The sequence below is a fragment of the Alexandromys fortis genome, unplaced genomic scaffold (assembly GCF_014885135.2).
Source record: "Alexandromys fortis isolate MF-2015 unplaced genomic scaffold, M_Fortis_MF-2015_v1.1 scaffold_67, whole genome shotgun sequence".
NCBI classification, from domain to species: Eukaryota; Metazoa; Chordata; class Mammalia; order Rodentia; family Cricetidae; genus Alexandromys; species Alexandromys fortis.
Window position 1 is genome coordinate 1037692 of NW_026067945.1, and position 24470 is coordinate 1062161.

A 24470-nucleotide genomic window follows, 5' to 3' on the forward strand; every position below is an offset into this window, starting at 1 on the left:
ATCTCTGCTCTCTCCAAAACCTTTATCATGAAGGGATGTTGTATTTTGTTGAAAGCTTTTTCAGCATCTAATGAGATGATTATGTGGTTTTATTTTTCAGTTTGTTATACAGTGATTACATTGACAGATTTTCGCATGTTGAACCACCTCTGCATCTGCGGAATGAAGCCAACTTGATCATGGTGGATGATGTTTCTGATGTGTTCTTGGATTCTATTTGCCAGTATTTTATTTAGTATTTTTGCATCAGTGTTCATGAGTGAGACTGGTCTGGATTCTCTTTCTTAGTGGTTTGGGTATCAGAGTAATTGTAGCCTCATAAAAAGAGTTTGGCAATGTTCCTTCTGATTCTATTGTGTGGAATAATTTGGAGTATTGGTATTAGTTCTTCTTTGAAATGTGGTAGAATTCTGAGCTGAAACAATGTGGTTCTGGGCTTTTTTGTTTGGGAGACTTTTGATGACTGTTTCTATTTCTTTAGCAGACGAATCTTTTTCTTATGGATTGTTCAGCATTATATATTTCATTACAGAAATGGAAAAGAGACAAATAAATAAGAAAATAAATGAAAAGCAATAATCTTCTCCTAGAGAATGTTTTAGACTATGAAGTTATTAATCTCCCTAGATTGACCCATAAAGTTACTGCAACCCAACTAAAATATCAGGAGAATCTGGAAACCTGTTTTGTAGGAAATAAATTAGTAATCGATGGGGTTGGAGAGATGGCTCAGTAGCTAAAGAACACTGGATATTCTTCCAGAGGATCCAGGTTCAATTCCCAGAGTCTACAGAACAGTGCGCAACCATCTATAACTCCAGTTCAAGGAAATCCACCACCCTCTTCTGGCCTCTGTGGGTACCAGGGACATAATGGTGCACAGGCACGGGTAACAGTGGCAAAATCATAGTTGTGAAGCAGCAATGAAGATAATGTTGTGGTTGGAGTCGCCACACCATGAGGGACTGTGTTAAAGGGTCACAGCATTAGAAAGGTTGAGAATCACTGCTCGAGTCATTTCCACCACAGGTTGATTCTTCCCCTACCCAAGGCTCTTCCTTTGCTTGGCTCCAGCTTCCCGTGACAATTCCCAAACCCTACACCTGGCCTTCAGAGTCTCAGTGGAGAGACCCTGTGAGTGTCACTCATTGGGGCCAAGAAGGAATGGCTAACATGTTTGCGGGGTCTACATGGTATAAATACCTAGCAAGACCTCACTGCTCCTCCCCTATGTGGAGGTAGGGACCTGCACGTCCCCCAATCCCTGCTATTCCTTCATGTGAGAATTCTCAGACTCACTGTGCCACCTGCCCCTGTCACCCCACACAGCACTGCATTCTCCGCCTGGACATGTTTGATGAGGGTGTGACGGGTTTCTACGTTTCTGCAGGCCTCAGTGCTGTCTGCTCTGGAGGCGGCACAGGGTCAATCCCTCTTTTGCACAGGTGATAAAAAGGAGGCTCCAAAAAGTCAAAGAAACCCCTTTCAGTCATTCCACAAACTTTCCCTTCACCACCCACCAGAGCCAAGTGTGCTCTGGCTCCTTGTAAGTTCACTCACACACACACACACACACACACACACACACACACACACACACACAATGGGAGCAAGGGAGGCAATGGATGGGGAGACCTGGAGAGCAGCAGGCTGCATGCCCTGTGGTCCCTGCTCTGACAGCTCAGCAGAGGGAGACTCATTTTGCTGCCACAGCCCTCCTCCACTAGGGCTGCCAGGACCACCAGGTAGGACAGGTAGGAAATCCTCATGGATTTCCAAACACAAAAGTGGGCTCTACCAATTGTTCCATGTTCCGGCTCAGCCTAGTGCCCAGCACCCCGGCTCCACACACTTGCTCTCCACATTACCATCCAAGGCCAAGCTGCCAATCTCCTATTTCCATTTCCTGCACAGATCCCTCCGCAGCCCTCTCCCCAAACAGATCTCATTAGAGGGAATGAGCCCTATAATCTCTAACCTACAAAAGAGGCATAAGGCACCAACTCATTCCTCAGAGGAGTATGGCAAGGTTTAAATGAGGTAATAGGTAAGTCTCTCTGAGTGATGTCCCAAAGTGAGGATATAACAATATCAGGTCTTGTGTCTGATACCATGACCACATCAATTCGTTAGCTGCCACCTGAGACAGAAGGAAGAGCGTGGTAATAGCTCCTACTCCATTCTGATTCCTGCAGCTGGGCTCTGCCAGGCTGCAGCCCAGCTGGGTTGTTCATACTTCATGCTTGGACCACCAGAACAAAACCTACCCTCTTCTGTCTCCCCCAGTATGCCCCTGAATTTCTCAACCATATTCCTTTCCGACTGCTATTCAAATAAATTACAATCCTACTGGCTTCAAAGCCACGCAGCTGTTTTATACTGCAGTTCTGGGAGTCAGAAGTCTAAAAATAGGCCTCGCTGAGCCACGTTCAAGGTGTCAAGAGGCCTCCCTCAGAACCTGTTTCCCATCTTGAACTGAGGACTATTTCCTTGTCTTTCCCAGCTTCTACAGCTGCCTGCGGAATTTAGCACGTAACTTCCTTCTACATACGTCATCCTAATCTTTTGATTGTCATCACACCTATTGACACAGAACTGCTCTGTACCCCTCCGTAAAGACAACTGTGCTGACTCTGGGCTCACAGGATGACCCAGCATGATCTGGCCCTTTCAACGCCCATAACTTAATCTCCTCTACAACACACCTTTGCCACAAAGGACACAGTCGTATTTCAAGAACTATCACTCAGCCCTACCACGCTGGTCTAATGCATCCAACCTAGAGAATCCAGGCTACTCTCATTCTTTCCAGAAATAGAAAAAAACTATCCTAAAATTCACATGGAACCAGAAACGACCCATGATAGCTAAAACAGTCCTGAACATCAATAGCAAAACAATGATGGAGGGATGACCCTCCAGATCTTAAGGTACATCCCAGAGCCATACTAATGAAAACAAAATGGTACTGACAGAAAAAGGAGTCCTGTAGACCCACAGAACAAAACTGAAGACCCAACATGAGTACATGCATCTTCAGCCACTTTATATCTGACAAAGAGGCTGAAAAGTATACACTGGAGAGAAGAAAACACCTTCAGCAGATGGTCCGGGAAAACGGAATGTCCACCTGCAGAGTGAAATGAGACCCGTGCCTACCACCTCTCACCACAGCTTACTTGAAATGGATCGAAGACCCAGTGTGAAACCTGAGACACTGGCACTGGCAGAAGATGAGCTGGGCGGTACCCTACGTGGCACAGGTGAAGGACTTCCTCACCAGGACTCCATTACTCAAGAATCAAGGCCAACAGCTGACAAGTGGGACGTCACAAAACTAAAACGTTTCGCCACAACTAGAGAAACAGCCAACTGGGTGAAGAAGCCCAAAGAAATGGGAGAGGATATCCACCAGCGATGCAAATGGCAAAGGATTAATGTCCAGCATATATAAAGAACTCAAGAAAAGAATCAAAGAAACAAATGACCCATTAAAAAAATTCACTTGGGACATGAACAGACAGTTCTCAAAAGAAGGGAAAAAATGGCTAAGAAATACCTCAAAAGTGTTCATCCTCCCTAAAAATTAGGGAACTGCTAATCAAAACAATCTTGAGAGTTCATTTTACTCCAGTCAGAATGGCAAAGGTCAACCAAACAATCAAAACACATGCCCGAGGGAGTGTGGGGAAAGGGAACCCTTATTCGCTGATGGCGGAAAGACAAGCTGGTGCCACCACTATGGAAATCAGTGTGGAGACCTCCCCCAAAGCTAAAAGTAAATCTGCCATAAGACTCGGTGTACCACTCCTTGGTGTGTGAGGGCTCAACATCCCACTCCACCTGTATTTGCTCAGCCATGTTCACTGTAGCCATAACGACAGGAGCTCGGAAACGGAAATAATCAAACTGTCCTTCGCCCGAAGAATGGATAACGAAAACACATACACAGCACGGAAAACCATCCGGCTGTGAAGAAAAAATGAAATCGTGACCTTTGCAGGTAAATGGATGGACCTGAAAAGATCATTTTGGGTGAGGCAATCCAGACCCAGAAAAACAAACAGAGCAAATTCTAACAAGGGAGCGCAATAGATAGAGTGGGAGAGAACTGGGTAAAATAACAAGGATTTTATCTGGATCTGGCCTTGGACTTTTTTCTTTTTTTGCTGGGAGGCTTTTTATTATTATTTTAATCTCATTTGTTACAGGTCTGTTTAGACTGTTGACTTCTTGTTTAATTTGGGTAGTTTGGCTGAATCTAGAAATTCGTTCATTTCTTTTAGGTTTTCCAATTTAATGGAGTACAGGTTCGAAAGGTGCTCCCTTCTAATAGCGTGAATTTGTTTGGTGTCTGTCCTAATGTCTCCCTGTTCACTTCTAATTCTAATTCATTTGTGTCCTCTCTTTCTTTCTGCTGGTTCGCTGGGCCAAGGGTCTGTCAATCTTGCTTATGCTCTCAAAAAACAAGCTCATAGACTCATTGGTTCTTTGTATTGTTTTTCTGTTTCTGTATCACGAGTTTCTGCTCTGGTTTTTATATTGCTCTCAAGTGGACTTGGGTTTGGTTGGTTCTTGTTTTTCCAGTTTTGAGTTTCCTCATTAAGTCATGTATTGGTGATCCCTCTGACTTTTTAACATAAGCACAAAGAGCTATAGATTTCCCTCATAGGACCCCTTTCAATATGTCCTAGAGACTTTGCTCTGTTTTCATTTAGTTTAGGGAACTTTTATTTCTTTCTTGACTTCTTCTTTAACCTTTTCTTCATTATAATGAGTTGTTTGATCTTCATGAGTTTGGATATTCACTAGAGACTGGTTTGCCGTCAATTTTAACTTTCATTGCACTGTGCTCAGACAAGACACACCGAGTTAGTTCCATCATTTTGAGTTTGTAAAGAATTGCTTTGTGTCCCAGGACGTGGTCTGTTAGAAAAAGCTTCCATGTGCTGCTAAGTAGCGGTGCCTTCTTTGGTGTTTTGAGTAGACTAGTCTATAGATTTCTGTTAATTCACTCAATGTATGTTTCTCTGACTATTTTTTGTCTAGATACTTAACTATTGGAAAAAGTAGAGTATTGAAATCACTTACCCTTAATGGATTGGTGCTAATCCATGTCTTTAATTCCAGCAGTGTGTGCTTATGAAATAGGGCGCACCAGAGTTTGATGCAGATGTACAGAATAGCAATGTCTCCTTGGTTCACCGTTTCCTTGATTAGAATGAAGTGCCCTGTTTCTGTATCTTCTGAACAGTTTTAGTTTAAAATCTATTTGTCAGGTATTAGGACAGGGACGCCTGCCTGCTTCCTGGCCCATTGGATTGGAATACTTTAAACCCTCTAATTATCTAAGGTGGCCTTGCTTTCTTTGTTTTTTGGTTTTCTTGCTTTGCCTTGTTTTTGCTTTTTGAGGCAGATTTTCTCTGAGTAAGAGCCTTGGCTATCCTAGAACTCACTTTGTAGACCAGGTTGGTCTTGAACTCACAGAGATCCGCCAGCCTCTGCCTTCTGAGTGCTGGGATTAAAGGCCTGTGCCACCATGCCCAGAAAGGTGGGCTAGCTTTAAAACTAAGATATATTTCTTGTAGAAAACGGATGTGAAGTTTTGATTCCAAATTCACCCAGTCAGTTTGTGTCTTTTGACTGCAGAGCCAAGACCATAGGAGTTACTGAAATGTTTCTGTTAACCGTGGTCATCATGGTGCTTTTTAGTGGTGGTGGTGTTCTCAGTGGGACTTTTTGTTTCAGTAATTACAGCTTCATATTTCTTTCCAGTATCTCTGCTATATTCATTTTTTCTCTTCAGTCCAAATACTGCTTTCTATGTTTTCTCTGGGTTTGGTTTGTAGGCTATACTTTTTAGGCTGTTTGTGTTGTGGAAGGCTTTTCTTTTTCCTTCAGCTATGGGAGTTGATTTTGCTGGACACAGTAGTCGGGATTGGCCATTGTGGTTGTTTAAAACTGGGAACGCATTGCTCGAGGTCTTTCCGGCTTTCAAAGTTTCCACTGAGAAATCAGATGTTATTTTGGTAGGTCTTCCTTTATACGTGACTTGTGGTTTTTGCCACTTAACAGCTTTCAATATATTTTCTTTGCTCTGTATACTTAATGTCTTAACTGTGATATACTGGGATTTTTCTTTTCTGGTATTGTCTATCTGGTGTGCTATGTGGTTCTTCTATCTGTATGTGTGTCTTTCCTTGCATCTATGATCTTATTACACATCTGGTCTTTGCCATTGACCTGTGATCTTCTCTCTCATCTTTGCCTGTATTTTCAAGATCTGGTATTTTCATGGTGCCCCACATTTCCTCTTTCGTGTGGTTTATTTTAACTTTTTCAAATTCCTTGCTTAGTTAGTCTAGATCGTCTACTTTGAGTTTTGATATTTCATCTTCATTTTAATTCACTCTACTTGTAAGACTTTCCTTTTGAATTTTCTGGTTGACTTATGGGCTTTTTCAGTACCTTCTTTATTTCAGTTTGAGTCCACTTCGATGTTTTTATCTCTATTGAATTCCATTTTCGAGGCCTGGATTGTCTGTGTCCTGTCTACCAGCCTTGCGTCTGTGTTTTCTTGAATACCACTTAGGCATTTATTCGCCTTTAGTTCTTTCTGCTTAATTTCATTGAACTGTTTCTTTGTGTCTTCTTTAAACTCCTTGAATTCTTTGTTGAAGTTGATGATTGTTCTTTGAAATTCTGTGTCCTTGGGTTCTTCTAGGTAATTCTCATTGGCAACAAATTCTCTAAGGCTAGTGGGCTTGGGAGAGGAGACACAGCTTGGCCTTTCATGATGTTTGTATTTCAGAGATGAGATCTGGGCATGTGGACTTCTTTTGTGAGGTCTGTGTCTGATACAGAAAGAGCAAGTTGAGCCAGAAGGGAAGAGGGTCTTTTGGGTCTTGAGGCTGGAAATGATTTAGGTGGTGTGAAGTCAGGGGGGTAGAGGGGACTGGGCTGATGTGCAGATGTGTGTCCTAGTGCAAGCTTGGAGTGTGGTGGTAGGTCTGGCTGGGAATGGCTTGGGAGTGGCCTGTGCATCGGGGCAGTTAGGGGGGGTCTTGGAGAAAGCCTAGGGGTTCCAAGCTAACTGTGGTACAGGCAGGGGTGGACAGACTAAGCAGGGACACCGGTTGTGGAACACAGGCTAGCTAGATCTTGGGACTTGAGGAGGGTGGGAGAAGAGAGAAGGTCAGGTAGACTCATCAGACTAGACCCTGGAAAGGGATGAGCTACCTTTAACATGCTCCACCCACAAGGAAACTCCAAATATTTTTCTTCTGCATGCAAGTCATAGGAAATTTTAGAACTAGAGATGTCGACCAAGGCCAGCAAATTCTGACCCTTGCCTGCATTGCCCTGCTGCTTTTTACACACGGCATTACTTGGCACTAGCTGGGCATTCGCTTGTGCGTGCTCTACGGCTGCTTTCTCGTCGCGACAACAGACTGAGTAGTTGCCACAGAATCCCCCACAGCCCACAAAGCCCAAAATATTTACTATCCTATGCATAAGAAGGCTTAGACATCTCCAGAGGGTGAGGGGACCACCACTGATGGCTCTGTTTACCCATCTGGTGTCTACCATGTGGAGACAGTAGATGGGCTGTGTCCCATCTACACTTCCAAACCTCTCTTTCCAACTCTCCCCAGTCCCAGGGAGCCTCTTTCCCTTCCTTCCTACTTCCTGTTCTATGGGCACTTCCCTTCCATCCTGCCCTCTTTCCTATTAACATGGGTGTTAAGAATAAAATCATTTTCAGGCCGCCTGGCTTAGCTTTCAGTATACGAAGGAAAGTCTCTGTAACAACACTCATTTTTCTCTTACAATAAATCTTGTTTTTCATGGTTATAGTCTCTCTAGAGACTCAAGAAAGTTAGCTTTGGGACTCAAGGCAGAGTAATGAGTTCTTTGTTCTAGATAGACCCTGCTTCTCTCCCAAAGCAACAACTGCCCTTGATTTAGCTGGCACAACACACAGTAACACGCTTCCCGGGAAGAAAAGGAAAATGGGTCAATTCAAATTTTCATAAATATTATTCCTTCAGTAACTAGAATAAGGGCTAAAACAGTTCTGACTGAGCAGTGGGAAGTGAGATGTGGAATGTGATGTGGAAATTGGGGCCTTGCTGAGGGGACAGCCACGGGAGCCACAGGAGCCACGGGAGCCACGGGAGCCAGGCTCTGCTAACCAGCAGCTGCCCTGGAGTCCTCCTGTGGGGTTCATTCCATGGAACACGAGAAAAGGACAAGTGAATATGTGAGCCAAATTTAGGACCAGTTGTGGGTAGAGGTAGGAGAGGGATGGCCTCAGCTCACACCGTGAGAGAGACTTCAGAAGGGCACAATATCTATACTCGTAAGTCTGTATGGCCCATGGGTACTAAAATATATATGGACCTCAGCCCCTCACACCTCAGACACCAACAAGAAGCCAAATGAACACTACCTTAGACAAGGACACGAAGCTTCTGCCTCCAAAGAGAGTAGTCCTACCCAAGGCAGGCTCTTCAGATCATTACATACTGTTTAAAGGAGGAGCTCACTGTGTGCAGTCCAAACACCCATGGTGAAGTTGCCAGCTGATAAGCCCTGGGCACACCCAGACAGGACTCCATCAGCCCCTCGTTCAATGTAGAGAGTGAGCGTGTAAAGAAAGGATGTCTATTCCCTCTTCTCGTCAACACTACGGACTTCAAAGGGGCATCAAGAACCACCAAGCCATTAAAGAAAAAGGAAGTCACAAAAGCTCCACAAAAATTAACAGAGAAAAATGTCCCTGGTACAAACATGAAGTTTATTTTAGTCAATTCTAATCAAGACTATCAAACAGAAATGAACAAATAATACAACCAGAAAATTGCACAAATACTAAGGAAATTAACATAAAATATGAAGGTGAAGAAAAAACTCACTATGGTCATTGTCCAGGTTTCTTCCTGTTGCTTCGATAAAGCCTGGAGCAAAACCAACTTGGGGAGGAGAGGGTTTATTTCAAGGTACAGTTCACAGTCCGCCATCAAGCGAGCCTGAGGCAGGAACTGAGGCAGAGGCCAGGGAGGAGCACGGCCGACTGGCTTGCTCCTCAGGACTTGCTCAGTTGACCTTCTTACACAACCCAGGATGACCAGCCCATACCAATCATCAACCATCAATCAAGAGAATATCTCCCAGACATGCCCACAAGCCAATCTGATGGAGGCAGTTCCTCGGCTGAGGTTGTCTCTTCCCGAATGACTCTAGTTTGTGTCAAGGTGACAAACACTGGACAGAATAATTACAATCTGAGAGCAGATGACTCTCACCTGGTCGGCTGCCCCCAACCACCAACCTGTATGAGCCTCGCATGACCTGACATCACAAAGATCATCTTCAGCTAAGACAGAAGGATGTGCCAATCAGCTATCAGCGTCAGCCTGTGCCAGGGAAGATCTAAGGCAGCCCAGAGGGGAGGCCATAGCCACTGTTAGATGTTTGCAGAAGTGTTGGGCATAGTAGTTCACACCCGTTTCCTCGTAGCTTTTGCCCGAATTGATCAAGAAGCCTGGTTTCCACTACAGACAAGCCTGTTGCTCCCAAGTACATCTTGGAGAAAGGACCCAGAGAGCTGCACATAAGTGACCTGGACTCCCCCGAGACCTCCTGTGCTTCTCTCCCACTGCCACCCCCCCCCCACAGTGCCCCTTTAATAAAGTTTTGTACAACTATATACTGGACAATCTCTGTGTCGTGTGACTTTCCTGGGGAAGACACGAGACACGGGGCACCAAAGAAACAATCCCACCCAAGTCTATCCCAGGGACTCTCAGTTCACTGGGGTCACGTTCAGGAGCATGGGTTGGAGATTGCTTGCAGAAGCACAGGTGACTCACAGGCCGCCCCAGTATGGGTGACAGAAAGCAACATTGCCAGAGGTGCCTGCACAGCTAGCAGGTACGCCCACAGAAGTCTCCTCTCCTCCAGCAACTGCTTGCTGCATATAGAACCTCACAGATGGACCTTGGAAGACTCGGGCTTTCTGAGTCCACTGAGCTTCAACTTCCTCAGCCCTGTGAGCCCCTTTCTCCCCCAAGGAAGTGCTTCAACTTGGAAGCACAGCAGCACAACACTCTGGTGTCCACTCTGTGGTCCATCTCCCTCCCTGCTGCGGTTACCATTGAAGATTTCATTAGATGGTCCAGGAGATGGATTTGAACAAATATCCCAGATTGAAAAGCAAAAGGCAGACAAACAAAAACCGTGGAGAGACATGAAGAAAGCTACAGAGTGAGCACAGGAGGTCTGATATTCAGCAGTTCTGCTCAAAAAAAACTGAGACCCGGCAGGCCAGAAAATAACCAAATTACAAACTGGGTGGTGGCGACGTACGCCTTTAATCCCAGAACTTGGGAGGCAGAGACAGGAGGGTCTTTGTGAGTTCAAGGCCAAACTGGTCTACAAGAGCTAGTTCCAGGACAGCCAGAGCTGTTATACAGAGAAACCCTGACTTGAAAAAACAGAAGAAGAGGAGGAGGTGGTGGAGGAGGAGGAAGAAGAAGGAGGACGAGGAAGAGGAGGAGGAGGAGGAGGAGGAGAGGAAGAGGAAGAGGAAGAGGAAGAGGAAGAGGAAGAGGAAGAGGAAGAAGAAGAAGAAGAAGAAGAAGAAGAAGAAGAAGAAGAAGAAGAAGAAGAAGAAGAAGAAGAAGAAACAAGTTACAAGGCATTCGGCACCAAAGAGGAGACATTTGAGAGGCTAAGGCTTCCATGCAAACGGGGGAGGTATCTAAGCACCTAGAATAGAGAGGACCCAGATAGGAAAAACAGGTTGACTTACCAACCTTGGTTCAGAGGCATTTGATATGGAAACGATGGTGCTTGGATCACCAACAGGAAGAATAAAGCCTGAAAAACCTGACCTCTGTCAATGGAGAGCAAGCAGGAGCCCGGGAAGAGGTTTTGCATTTCTGTTTGTGCCTCATCATACTCCCTGAATTTTAACTGCCATATATTACACATATATTACATATCAGAATTGTGGTCACCATCACACCCTTAACTATAACCAGTAGCCTCCACTTATATCCTGGTTTGCTTTCTGTGGCTTTCCACAGTCAGTCATGGTCTAAAAGACACGTGAAAAATTCCAGAAATAATTGATGAATTTTAAACTACCCTGCTGTACTAAGCAGTGTGTTGGACTCTCATACCATCCTGCCCTGTCCTGCCAGAAATATAAGTTATTCTTACATGCAGCATACCCAACTGTATGTGTGCATGACTCTTTGGTCATCCAGTCACTAAACCCATCTGTGTTTCCAGGTCAAAAGTTGTGCTAGCAAGCATTTGTACTGAGGTAACCATTATTTTACTTGGTAACAGCTCCAACATCCAATACACTAGAGCAGTCATGCAGGCAACTCTGATGCGGAAAGGGGTGAGAAGAGCTTCCCTGTGTAAACAACGGAAAACGCTCCATCTAGTAAAGAAAATATATGTGCTAAGGCCGCTACCATGTGCAGTAAGAACAGATCTTCTATTCACCAAATTGAAAAGGAAACGTTTTATGCCAGCTTGATGTTAGACCTCGAACTGCAAAAGCTCTGCCTACAGTGCAAAGTAAGAACAAGGAAACACGCAGTCTGCAGAAGGCTGGACACTAGCCAAGCTTTCAGGCATGGCCTGGGAGTCTTGGGTGGTGTGCCCTGTGGATAAGGCAGGGCTGGCTACACCACTTCCAGTGCCAGAGAACACAAGTTGCCAGGTTCTTTCTCCTCAGTGCAGTACCACTTAGCTCCCTCTGATTCCATCCTTATCACTGAAATCCATGCATGTATACACAGCTACATACATATAAATACATACATGGACTATTACTCCTCTTAGTGTCTGGGATTTCTCTATGGTTGTGGTTGTTAACGCTGGTGTTTGGTTATTGATGATAGAATCACACACACACACACACAAAAAAAACAGAATAAAAGAGTAATAGTGTATGTACATTATTATATTGTGTATATATGTATATATGTACATATTTGTATGAATTTAAATATGTGTGTATGCATGTATGTATTTGGGTGTATGTGTGTACATTTGTGTCCATGTGTGTATTTATATGTATGTAGTTGTATATACATGCATGTACATATTTATGTGTATATTAACATGTATTTGTATGTATGTGCATGTAAGTATGTGTGTGCATATTTGCATGTATGTGACAACTTTGAGCAGCAGCTGTATACTATGTGTCGTGACAGACTACTGGGTCCCACACCACTTAATGTCACTCAAGGGTGCTGCCAAGCCAGGAAAGGGGACCTGATGACACCAAGTCTGCATTTGGGTATGTGGCAGGTGTATAATAGATGTTCTGTTTTTCCCTTTTGCTGACACGGGGCCAAATATCAGTTTCTATAAAGATACTGTCTTTTCAACTGAAAAAAAAATTTTAGGTATAACTAGAAAATAATGATTTGTTAAATCAGAAGACTTGATAAGTTTATATTCAACATGGCCAAGCTGCTTACCAACATGTTCCATAGGTACAGTCAGTAGAGTCCTTCCAGTGCTGCTGAGCTCCAAAACCATATCCAGGAAGAGCCACCACAGCTGTCCCTCAGGGTCTGTGGCTGTCCCTTTGTGTCTGTGACTGTCCCCCAGTGTCTGTGGCCATTCCTCAGTGTCTGTGGTTATCCCTTTGTGTCTGTGACTGTCCCTCAATGTCTGTGACTGTCCATCAGTGTCCGTGGTCATCCCTCAATGTCTGTGGCTGTTCCTTAGTGTCCGTGACTGTCCCCCAGTGTCTGTGTGGTCATCCCTCAGTGTCTGATTGTCCCTTAATATCTATGCTGTCTCTCAGTGTCTGTGGCCATCCCTCAAAGTCTGTGGCTGTCCTTTGGCGCCTGTGATTGTCCCTCAGTGTCTGCAGGGGCTATTTTCAGGACTCTGTTCCCCCACAGTCACTAAAATCCATGGATGCTCAAGTTTCTTATATAAAATGGTATAGTAATCTGGAGAGATGGTTCAGTTGGTAGGAACACTTACAAAACAAGACTAAGGACCTGAGTTTGGATCCCCAAAACCCACATAAAAAGCTGTATGTGGTCATGAACACTTCTACAAGCCCAGTACTGTGGAAAGAAGAAGACAGAAGGATCCCTACTGGCTGCCAGACTCATTCGAGGTTCAGTAAGAGGCCTGGCCTCAAATGATGTGGGGCAGAAAGTGATGGAGCACAACCCTTGGTATTTTAGTCTGCCCTCTCAGGCACACACACTCAAGAGGTGTTGGTCTCAGCAGAGGACCTACACACATTCTCCTGTCTGCTTTAAATTGAACCTAGATGGCATACAGTGCTTATACAACAAAGCTCCACATAGACACTTGCACCCTGTACTGCTGAGGAAATGACCAGAAAAACCTGCACAAGTTCAGCACAGATGCATTCTTCCGGAGTATGGTTGATCTACAGTTAGAACCCCAGATCCAGACCCCAAACACCCAGATGACTCATTCTGACTGATCTCATCACAGGTGACAAGCCTGAACTAATCTTATAATTGGATGATGGCAAGGTTTATTTTTCAAATAAAATTTTACTGTCTCATCATGTTTCCAATTTTCTGTACAAGAAAGTCAGCTTAAGTTTTAAGTCTTCATTTCAGAACAATTAACTTTCATGCCCATCTGAAGTGCCCCATTTGGGCTGGATAGATAGCTCAGAAGTTAAGAGCACTGGCTGCTCTTGCCGAGGACCCGGATTCAGTTCCCAGCACCCACGTGACAGTTTACAACTCATGTCCACCAAGCATGACCATTTTATATACATACATGTACATACATGTAGGCAAATATTTACACATACAAAAATAAAAGTAATAATTTTTCTAAAGTTTAGATTTGTTATGGTAGATTTGGGCATTTCAAAATCTGAAACTTTAAGATAATCCAGGTATACTGCTATGCACTGGGAAACCAAGAACTCAGAAAGATGGAGGCATGATGGCTAGGAATGTAAGGCCAACCACAGCTACATAACAAGTTCAAAGCTAGCCTGTTACTACAAGAGACCCTGGTTTGGGGGACGGGGTGAGACTCCGGGACTATTTACTACAGGCTTTTGCAGCCACTGACACAAAGAAGTGCTTTACTTACATTTACCGTGTCCCCGTATCTCACACACACACACCTACAAATGCCAGTGTTTTAACACTCCTGGATCCTCCAGGCTTCCATCATAAATCACTGTCCACCGTACCGTACTGTACTGTGTCACGTAGGTAATATACGACACCTGTCAACTATAGGTGAAGAGAAGATAAGTTCATCACTACAGGAAGCCACCATTTCAAACGGGACTCAAAAGCGAGACGCAGATCAAATGCACAAACAAACCTTGAGGTCCACGTTCAGGAACCTGTACATGCCAGGACGGCAAGAGTTAATAATGTACTGCATGCCTGTGTTGACGATGGGATCTGTCTGGTGGGCTCACCACAAAGCCCAGCAGGCAACTGTCAGCCGACGGATCTGCTTTGCTTTGGTTTGGTTTGGCTGTGGAACACCCATCACACAAGATGTACTAAAGCGCTATGTTGCCACCTTTTAAATGCATGTCGTTTATTTGTTGACCGTAGCTCAATAAACCAGAGGGTGAAGGACCAGTTTAATGCAGGGATAGAATCCAGGTAGTCTGGCATGCTGTGAAGACATAGAGATCCCATTCTCAACTCGCCAAGTCTCTGCACAGGAAGGACCAGGATGTCCTTGGTCAGCACACAGGAGGGCACATAGCCAGAGCCTCCCGGAGAGCAAAGGCGACCCATTACAGTACAGATACTGTAGTTTGAATGTTAAGTGATCCCCCGAAGACCCATGTGCTGCATTCTTGTTCCCAGGGCAGCACAAACTGGGAGGTGACAGGACCTTTAGGGAGATCTCTAGGTCACTGCAAGGTCATGCTCTTAAAAAGAAGGACAAGATTCCAGTTCCCTCTCCCACACACTCACACACACTGGATGAGCAATTTGCCTTCCCACAATGCTTCCCACGATGTGTTTCCTCACTGCAGGCCTATCATCAGCAGGGCCAACCAGCCATGGGCCAAATCCTCTATAAATGGGAGGCAAAATATTCCTTTTCAGATTATATGATTATCTCAGGGGACTTGGAGCTTTATTACATCTATTTATTTGGGGGGCACGTATGGGCATCCACGTCACAGTATACACATGAAAGTCAGAGGAGAGCCTGCAGGAATTGGTTCTCTCCTTCCACCATGTGGGTCTCGGGGATCTCAAGCAAGCCTTCAGGCTTAGCAGAAAGTGCCTTCACCCACTTGCCCCCACTCAAGGTATCTGTTGAAGGTAAATGAAGCATCTAAAGGAACCACCCTCACCCAGATGATGGCCTCTGAGATGGCAATCCAAGGGGTACCAAGAAGGGTGAGGTTCTTAGATTCCTAAGGCTGTGATGTGACCCTTTCATACAGTTCTTCAAGTAGTGAACCCCCAGCCATAAAATTATGTTTTTGCTATTTCATACCTGTAATTCTGCTATTACGACTCTTAATGTAAATATGTGGCATGCAGGATATATGATATGCAATTCCCCCAGGGGTCACAACCCACAGGTTGAGAACCACTGTCCTAGAGGCTGAGAGGAAGCTGTGTCAACATCTTCCTCCCCATGAGTCGCGACCCACAGGTTGAGAATTACTGTTCTAGAGGCTGAGCAGAAGCCAGAAGCCGTATCAACATCTTTCCTTCTAGGACCATCACACCAAAGACACTCTGCCTTGGTAGCTGTGCCGAATCTGCTTCCCTCGGGAGAGGCTTTTAGGATGAGCCAGCAGTGGTCCCTCCTGTGGGGGCTGCAGGTTTGAGGACGGAAGATGGCCACAGAGAGAGTAGAAACATGTGGATGTCTGATGAGCCTGGAATGGAGTCTGCAGCTTGGGCAGGAAGTCTGTTCCAGTGTCGGTTTCTTAATCCAGAGAGGTCTTCACTGGCAAATAGCAGTGGAGAACCATGCAGGGGTGATGTCACATCAAGCCAGCAACCTGGCTCCCAAAACGTCCAGAAAAAAAGACAAGACGAACAAGGCTGCCTTTGTGTCTCATAGAGAAAGCATTCTCAATCAAGCACACGGCCAGTGCAATGGGGATTATGGCTGGGGCACAGGTCCTCAGCTCACTAGCCAGCCAGTCAAGACTAATCACAGAGCCCCAGGTCCCAGGGAGAGACTCTGCCTCAAAAAACAAGGTAGCTCTCACCTAAGGAGGAATGACAGCCAAGTTTGTCCTCTGGCCTTCGTGTGCACGTGTGTGTGCGCGTGCGCACACACACAAGACTGTTCTGTGCCTGCCTGTACACACACACACACACACACACAAACACACACACACAAATAAACAAATAACAAATTCTGGATTAGTGAGGTTGTGGGATAAAAATAAAGTGAAAGTCTTAGAAGGAAAATCTTAGGGCTATTTGTGTGACCTCTGTAATCCTAACTAAGAGGGAAATATGCAGAAACTATGAAAGTGAAAATGGACATATGACTGAAAAGTTTTAAATATTTCAAAAGATAGCAAGAACTGAGCCCAGTGAGAAGATTATTTGCAAGATAGAATGAAGTGGCTAGAAAAGTCACATCAAATGAAAACAGATGCCAAACTTCTTCCGTCAGGTTGATAAAATCACTCAAGGTTGCTAATATTCCAGGTCTCATGGGTGGGGAAAAATCAAATCCTTATGCAAGGCGTCGGGGGTGAGAATGATCATAACCTTTTCCCTCGACTAACCCAATGACACCTAACAGAACTCCAACCTGGACACCCTTTGACTAGTAGCAAATCCCCCCCCCCCCCCCCACCCAGGACATCATTCTCGGAAGCAGGCGCTGGCATCTAAGACCAGCAGCATCAGACACTTAGAATCTGTGTCACCGGGAAGTTCCCAGCAGCAAGAAAGCGAATAAACCATGGTAATCTACAGTGTGGATGATTACACAGTCACTGAAAGAATGGATTCAAAATTATCACCAACTGTGACAAGGGACGAGACACATCACACTTTATAGGGAGCCACCGAGTAAAACGTGGGTGCTAGAATCACAGCTCCATACTCTTTAAAAGAAAAGGATGCGTTTCACAGGTAAGCATTCTGATAGACTTGTGACTGAAGTTTGTTGAGTGACATTACACACCACTGGTAACGTCAGCTACCTATCGGCAGAGCGCAGTGGAGAAGAGAGTGTGTTTGTGCGTTTCCTGGGTTTTGGTTGTGGCAACAATTACATACTGCTTTAGGAATATTCTTAGAAGTCTGGCGGCGTTGCTCTCACAGGGCTTAGTTTACACAAAGGCTCAGCTTCTTTGCCGGCAGCTGCTGTGCAGGTGATTTCAAATGCACTAATTCAGGGTTCTGGGCACTGACAAAATTAGAAAGAAAATGATGAAACAGCTCCCTAAGGAGTAACTGGTCAAGACGCCACCTGACTCCGGGCTCTCAATGTACTGCCAATCACCACTCAACCTCGCCACAGAGTCATGCAGAGAGAGGTGACTTATCTCCTAACCTGTTGGACAGTGCAGCCTGGGACAGGGGACCACATGAGGGGTGGCCCTCAGAAGCCAAAGTACCATCTGGCTTGGTCATCGCTGGCTTCTGGCCACAGCTGTCCCACCTCATCTGCCTCCAGCTTTGCCAAGCTCCCTTGCTATAGTTTAGCTCTAGAATATCCGCGAAAGGTCCACGAGGTAAGGACTTCATTTTGCACTGCACTAATGGAAAAAGGTGGAGCCTAGTGGAAGGTCTCATGACCTAGAAGGGAATGGTAGGTTTCAGCCCTTCCTCTTCCTTCCTCTTTTAGCTCTCTGGTTCAAATTAAGCAGGATATACACTCCTACCACAATGTATTGCCTTGCCACAGACTTGAAAGCAATGGGCCAGGTGGTCAGGAACTGAAACCTCCACATGGCAATCCCATATGTGTACATACACAGACACACACATATACATAGAGATACATATACATTCATATATATATACATTCACACAGACATTTTTATACATTCACACACAGACACAGACACATAGTCACATACATGTACACACACAAAGACACATATACACAAGTACACACATACATATATATACATACATATATTCACACATGCACAGACACATACATATAAATATACACTTATTCATATACTGATACAGATACACATTTACATACATATCCATACACATCCACACATAAACATATACACACATACATACTCACACATATACACATCTCTCTCTGTCTCTCTGTCTCTGTCTCTCTCTCTCACACACACACACACACACACACACACACAACACACGGAACTTTTAAGTTTCCTCAATGTCCCCAGTGTAATGTGCCTTTAAATTTCTCTTGAACCTCCACCTTTCAGACATGGTTAGGGTTTCTCCTAAGAAACAGGTGGGACCGCCTTGCCAAAGTGGTTCCTCCACCAGCAGGCTCTCCTCCATCTCTGCTACATGGACAGCTAAGTGACATCTCCAGTTAGGCACTTGGTGCTTGTTGTTGCTGTTTTGCTTTGTTTTGTTTCGAGACAGGGTTTCTTTGTGTCCTGGACAACTTGGTGTGTCTAAAGTTAAGCTCAAAGCCACTTCTTGGCTCAGTAGCCCTGAGGCAGTCACGTATTTCTTCTTTGTCCATTTCAGATCACTCACCACAAGGAGCCAGGACTGTGTGAGGAGCAAGCCCTGAAAAGAAGCTGGCTTGATTGTATGTCATTCCCCTGGCTAAGACAAGGGAGACACCTCATGGAAACTCAAAGGGAGGGAACTATCCAAGGACCTGAGCAGTAGGGAGTCCACTGGGCCCCCAGTGAAGTGGCCTAGGACCCATGTAAAAGGGGTTGTCAGATTTAGGGCACAGTAAGTGCTCAGTAAAGTGAGAACTGGTTTTCTCTGTACTACCGTTTCCTCAATAGAAGGACTGCTGATACAATGATTCTTCAACAGGTCCAAACCACAGATGGTCAAAGAAGTTTGAGGCAGCAATGAAGCACTCCTTACAGAAGATTCAGAGCAGAGTAAAGCATGAAACCCACCGTGAGTTCCATAAAAGCCAGGTATCTCGGTCACCTGTCTATAAGGAAGACCCTTCAAGGGAGTTGGGGCAAATACATTCATTATCCATAGGAGACTCATCTCAGGAACTCCCAGCCCCCATGGTCGGACGTTCAAATCTCTTATATGTCATACAACTTGCATCTAGCCCACACATGTCTTCCTGCATGCTTTTAAATCATCTTCAGGCTGTCTATGAGAACTAATGCAATATAAATTCCATGCAAACCGTTGCTATACTGTATTATTTGGGTAGTAATGGCCAAGAAAACTCTATACATATTTCTGTATAAAAACAGGGTTTTCCTACATATGTTCATTCTGTGGTTGATTGAATCCATGGCTACAGAAGCTGCTGGTGCTGAGGGCAGACTGCATAAGAAAGGCAAAGAACCCATGTTCCCTATCCACAACCACATCAACAGGCAAGCCTGTCCCAACTGGAACTAACCATTCTTTCTGCAGGGCAGAGACGACATGTGAAAATCTCGATAGACCATGCTGAATTTAAAGGCTGGAGATGCAGCTCAGGGGCGGAGCACTCACCTCGTATGTTCGGGGATGTTCCATCCCCAGCACAAGAGAGATTAAAGAGAAGCCTGTGGGGTGAAGGCCAGAGGGTAGGAGGTAAAAAGTGTAAGCACTTCGTAGTGGCTTCAGTGCTCTTCTCTAGAGCCTGGAGAAGCGCGAGCACACAGCCCAACATCAGGCATTGACTCAGAACTGGGGGGAAACCAGAGCCAACCACTCCTAACTGTTGAAGACAACAGAATTTGAAACACAAACCGCATTATTGTTTTACCTGTCCAACTTAACCCCTGCAACGAAATGCAGGGGATGTGTATTTTAATATAAGTGCTTTTTCTGCTGTCTCCAATTAATGTTTTCTTTTTAAGGCTTATTATATAAAAAAAGGCAGTTCTCTTTGCAAACCCTGGGGAAATTCAACTAAGGCTCAGAGGAGGTGGGGGAGGCTCAAGCAAAGAGTCAGGAAGCCTCATTCACCACCAGTCTGCCACCTGTAGGCTGGTTCCAGCAGGCTGAAACTCAGTACCCACTAGACAGACATGAAAACAATGCATATTAAGTATTGCTAAAAACCGAGCAACAGATGTGTGGAGACTATATATAGGGGCGGGATTGGACCACGGCTCCCTAGAGGCGGCCGCCCACCTCCTCTCATCGATCTGAACACTGGGAGCTGTGACCACACGTCCTGTCATCCTAGTTAGCGCTCCAAGATGAGCCCCCCCTCCCCACCCCGTCTGAAAGAAGCTTGGAAAATTAATACTCCCATTAGGATGAACAGCCACACCTGTATCGATCCTTGTTTCAAGGGTAGTTTTGCTAGGATCTCATTTTAAACCAGACAAGGAACTTGCAAGAACAAAGGCCATTACAAACAAAATAAATTTAAAAAAAAAAAAAAGCAAGACCGATTTTTTTCTTTCTAAAATTACGAAAGTTAAGAACAAACAGCAATCATTAATTCCAAAGGCTTGGTTTGGGTCTGTGTACGCGGAATTTAAACGCATAGCGTTCACTGGAAGCCTGTAATATATTTGTGCACCATCGACCAAATGTAGTTACAGATGTCAAGAGTTCTCGAAACAAGTGCCGGTCTTTATAAATACCCGTGCCGCATTCATCTCCTAATTCCCATATGCCCGTTCTTTATTAATATAGAAAATAAGCAACTTTTATCAAAACGCTACAAAATACCTAAATAAATCAATAAATCATCTCGGACTCATGGTTTCTTTAATAAATGTTTCCTAGGGGAAGATTTGAGAGTCAAGGACCTGAAAATCAGTCTAGAGTTCAAAAAGCACACTCCTGGCTCCCAGTCGCCAGTCGGTCCAGCAGGATCGGGGATTACGAAAGAAACAAGACGCCTCCGTGTCCGGGAGGTGAGTGACCAGAGCAGGACCAGCCGTTCTCCCCCCGGACTGATCCGCAACAGAACGCCTAGCACCGCACGCCCCCAGCGAAAACTGCAGCGAAAGGAGCCGCTCACAGCGGGCTCAGCACCCGGGCTCGGGCGCCCCCGCGCCGCGCCGCCCCGGTCACGGTCGCCCGCTGCCCGGGTCGGTCACTGGTGAGCAGAGCTTCCAGCAGCTGCCCCAGACAGGGACTCGCCACCGACCGCCACCCGCCAGGTGGCAAGGGGAGGGCGTCTGGCTCCTTTCCCCCCCGAAAAGTAACTCCGGGAGCAGCGCGTTGGAGCGGCAGTGCGACTAGCGACGGTCCCCGGAGTTCCCCTGCCCGAGACTTGGAAACTGCATCCGAGCCACGGCTGCCAGACCCGGGAGTCCGCTCCCCCACTCGGCGCGGGCCGCGTCCCCGACACTGCAGCTCCGGGTCCCGGCCAGCGCCACCGCCGCAGACACTCACCGAGAAGCCGGCCCAGAAAGGGCAGGAGTGGCGCACGCGGGCCGAGGTGGTGAGCGCGAGCGCCGCGAAGCTCACGGCCACGATGAGGCATCCGAGCGCCATCTGCGTGGCCCCGAGAGCCAGCACGATGCGGGAACGGCCCGGGCACTCGCGCAAACGGGACAGGCTGTGGGGCAACGCGTGCGGGCGCGGTGTGCGGGGGCCGCCGGCCGGAGGCATCGCGCCCCGCAAGCTCTCTCCGCGCCGCGCTCCTCACAGAGGCGCCGAGGCAAGTTGAGCCGGCTGCGGGGACCGCCTCCCCGTGGACAGCAGAGGCTGCGACGCGCGGTCACCGCCAGCCGGCCGGGCCGGCCAGAAAGCCGGGCTCCCGCAGCCCGCGCCGATGCCCGCGCCCATGCCACCGCCACTGCGCAGGGCCCGCCGGCCGCGCTGCGCCCTCTCCCGCTCGTCCGCCCGTCCGCGCGCTCCCCCGGCCGGGCGCGGGCGCGAGCCTCCGAGCCGGGCGCGAGCTGCCGCGGGCTTCGGGAGCGAGCCTAGCCGCTGCGCGCTGGGCCCGGGAGGGAGAGGGAAGCCGGAGTGGGGACCGGGCGCGGAGCCGGGAGCGGGAGAAGTCGCAGGTGTGTCCTCCGCGCTGGCGCCTCCTCCCGGTCGGTGGAGAATCCTGAGGAGAGAGCGGACCGAGTCTCCTCAAGGGCAAGGGTAGCGAGCCGGCTCCTGGAAGAGCCTTTGGATGAGGCGTGGGAGCCGGGCTGCAGGACCTGTGGTGCTGAGGACCAGGAGCCCTGGGACGTACGTTTCCTGCTCTGAGCCCCAGGCGTGGCGACCTCCAGCCCCTCTGCAGGGCAGAAACCAAGATAAGCCTGGACGCTTTCTTGCATTTCCAGAACCTCCCTAGCAGTCACATATTCCGGGGGCTCGCAGTTGCCTTCTATCCACCTTTCCTTCCCTGGGCTTTTTACAAAACAAGTCCCAAGTTTGGGCCTTAAGACCGTATGCAAGACGAATGTAAATGAACACAGTAACAACCTATTAAGTCTCCTATACTCCCTCTGGCCAACAGTTTTTTAAAACGACTGGCTTCCTTGGAATTGCAAGGAAACCTGGAAATTCGGTCGTCGTAATGGCTTTGTGGCCCTGTTGATGGGACAACTTTAAACCTATTTGTGTTGAAAGAGTCCTAAAGTGTTCGGAGTATGAAGGCTTGACCGAAAATTAGGAAGCAAAGTTGAAAGGATAAAAAAAAAAAAAAAAAAAAAAAGGCAGAGGCCCTTCTTCCAGGGCCTCTTGACAGGACTTAGGGAGCCCCAACCCCCACCCCACCCGGTGCCACGGTTGGATTGGAAATACCGAACGGTGTCCTGAAAACATCTCAATTGCTGGTGCTTGAAATTTCAGCATTAGAGATATTGATTCCTTTGGGGCTTGACGATCCTCTATTAAAATGCAAATTCCCCTTGAAGGGGCAATAGCTCAAGCCTTTATCAGCCAACACCTTACGAGTGCTGGGATTTATTTTCCAATTTAACTGGATGGGCAAGGGATGAAGAGAGAGGATGGGAATCCCAGGATAAAGTGGCTGACCTCAAAATACTGGCCTGTGACCAAGTGCTGCCATCTCTCCCAGTTCTTTGTAAAACGAATAAGGCTCTGGCCAGGTGTTTAGAGCGCCCTAGTACAAATTCCAATTTCCTGGAGGTATTTTCTATCCAGAAGTTCCCAAGGCAGCGTTTTTGTCAGCACTTGAAACAATATCAAAGCGTGGTACTGGGCTGCCCTCACCTCCCTCAGCCACTCACTCAGGCATTCTTTTGAAAACCGGTTCAGACTACGGCTCTAAGCAGAGGCCTTCAGTTTAAGGCTCTTAGGGGAAGGTACCTCAGTGAACAAAACAGAGAAATAATCAGCATAACAAATGAGCTAATTATTTAGCTTATCTACATTGTATACTAGTCAAAATTATTTTAACCCCTACTGTTTGCCAGAGAAAAGATTTGAGACAAGTAGAAGCAGACAAGCCCCCCCCCCCCCCCCCCCCCCCCCCCCCCCCCCCCCCCCCCCCCCCCCCCCCCCCCCCCCCCCGGGACTTTTGATCTCCTGGGGACTTCGTCAGCGCACGGATAATTGCTCCAAAGCCAATTGTGTCTGGGTTCAGTGGGATAGAAAATGCTGCTACACCTGCCACCCCAGGGCTGAGAGGAGCTTCCGGTCACACTGGTCCAGATGCTATTGCTATCTGCCTGGTGAGGTGTGTGTGTGTGTGTAAGGGGGAAAGCGGTGGTAATAGGTCAAGGGATGGGGGTAAGGAAGGACAATGGGTAGTGGGGCAAGGGGTGTGGGGCAAGGGGTGAGAGTGAATTGGATTAAAGTGAAGACTTGCAAAAGGAGAGATGTTTAGGAACTGTGGTTGATGATTTGAACACAAGGAAGAGATGGGGCCTGCCTCTAGGGAACTCTTATTTATTAATTGAATTGATTCCCAAGTAAATGTAGACTTTTTCCATTTATGACTGGCGTGCCGACAATCCTGAGGAACAGAAGGCATGAGTGAGGTGAATTTCAAATATCTACCTCCACTGGGAACTTTGACGTGGAGAAAGCCAAGAAATTGATCCCAAAATGAAGCTTACTTGCTGCCCTAAAAATCAGTCCTGTTGGTTTGAAAAAAATAAAAATAAAAACATCTTGGAACAAAATAATTTAACAACCAGCAAGTAAAGAGCAATTTGCGAGTCAGGTCGTCCCAGGAGTGGGAGGTACAGAGAACTCTCCTCCACAGCACCAACAATGTGGAGAAAGGAAAAAGGATGAAGAAAAATAGTAACAGACCAAAAGGTTAGTGGTTTCCAAATGCCTTTCCTGCTGAAGATTAAAGCGGAAGGAATGCCATTATCCAGCCACTGACATGGAAGTGTTGGCCATTTCTCGGGAAGTCAGAGGAACAACTCTGCTTCAGTCTGGCAT

General features: G+C 46.6%; 1 protein-coding gene across 1 annotated transcript in view; it reads right to left on the reverse strand.

Moving 5' to 3' along the window:
• The window catches only part of Entrep2 (endosomal transmembrane epsin interactor 2), a 382445-nt gene extending 360497 nt beyond the window's left edge, over window positions 1–21948 (reverse strand). Inside the window, exon 1 of the mRNA XM_050149176.1 lies at window positions 21510–21948. Within this exon, the coding sequence (XP_050005133.1) occupies window positions 21510–21728 (219 nt within the window). The 5' untranslated portion in view covers window positions 21729–21948. The remainder of the gene's footprint in view (window positions 1–21509) is intronic.
• Window positions 21949–24470: the final 2522 nt, after the last annotated feature.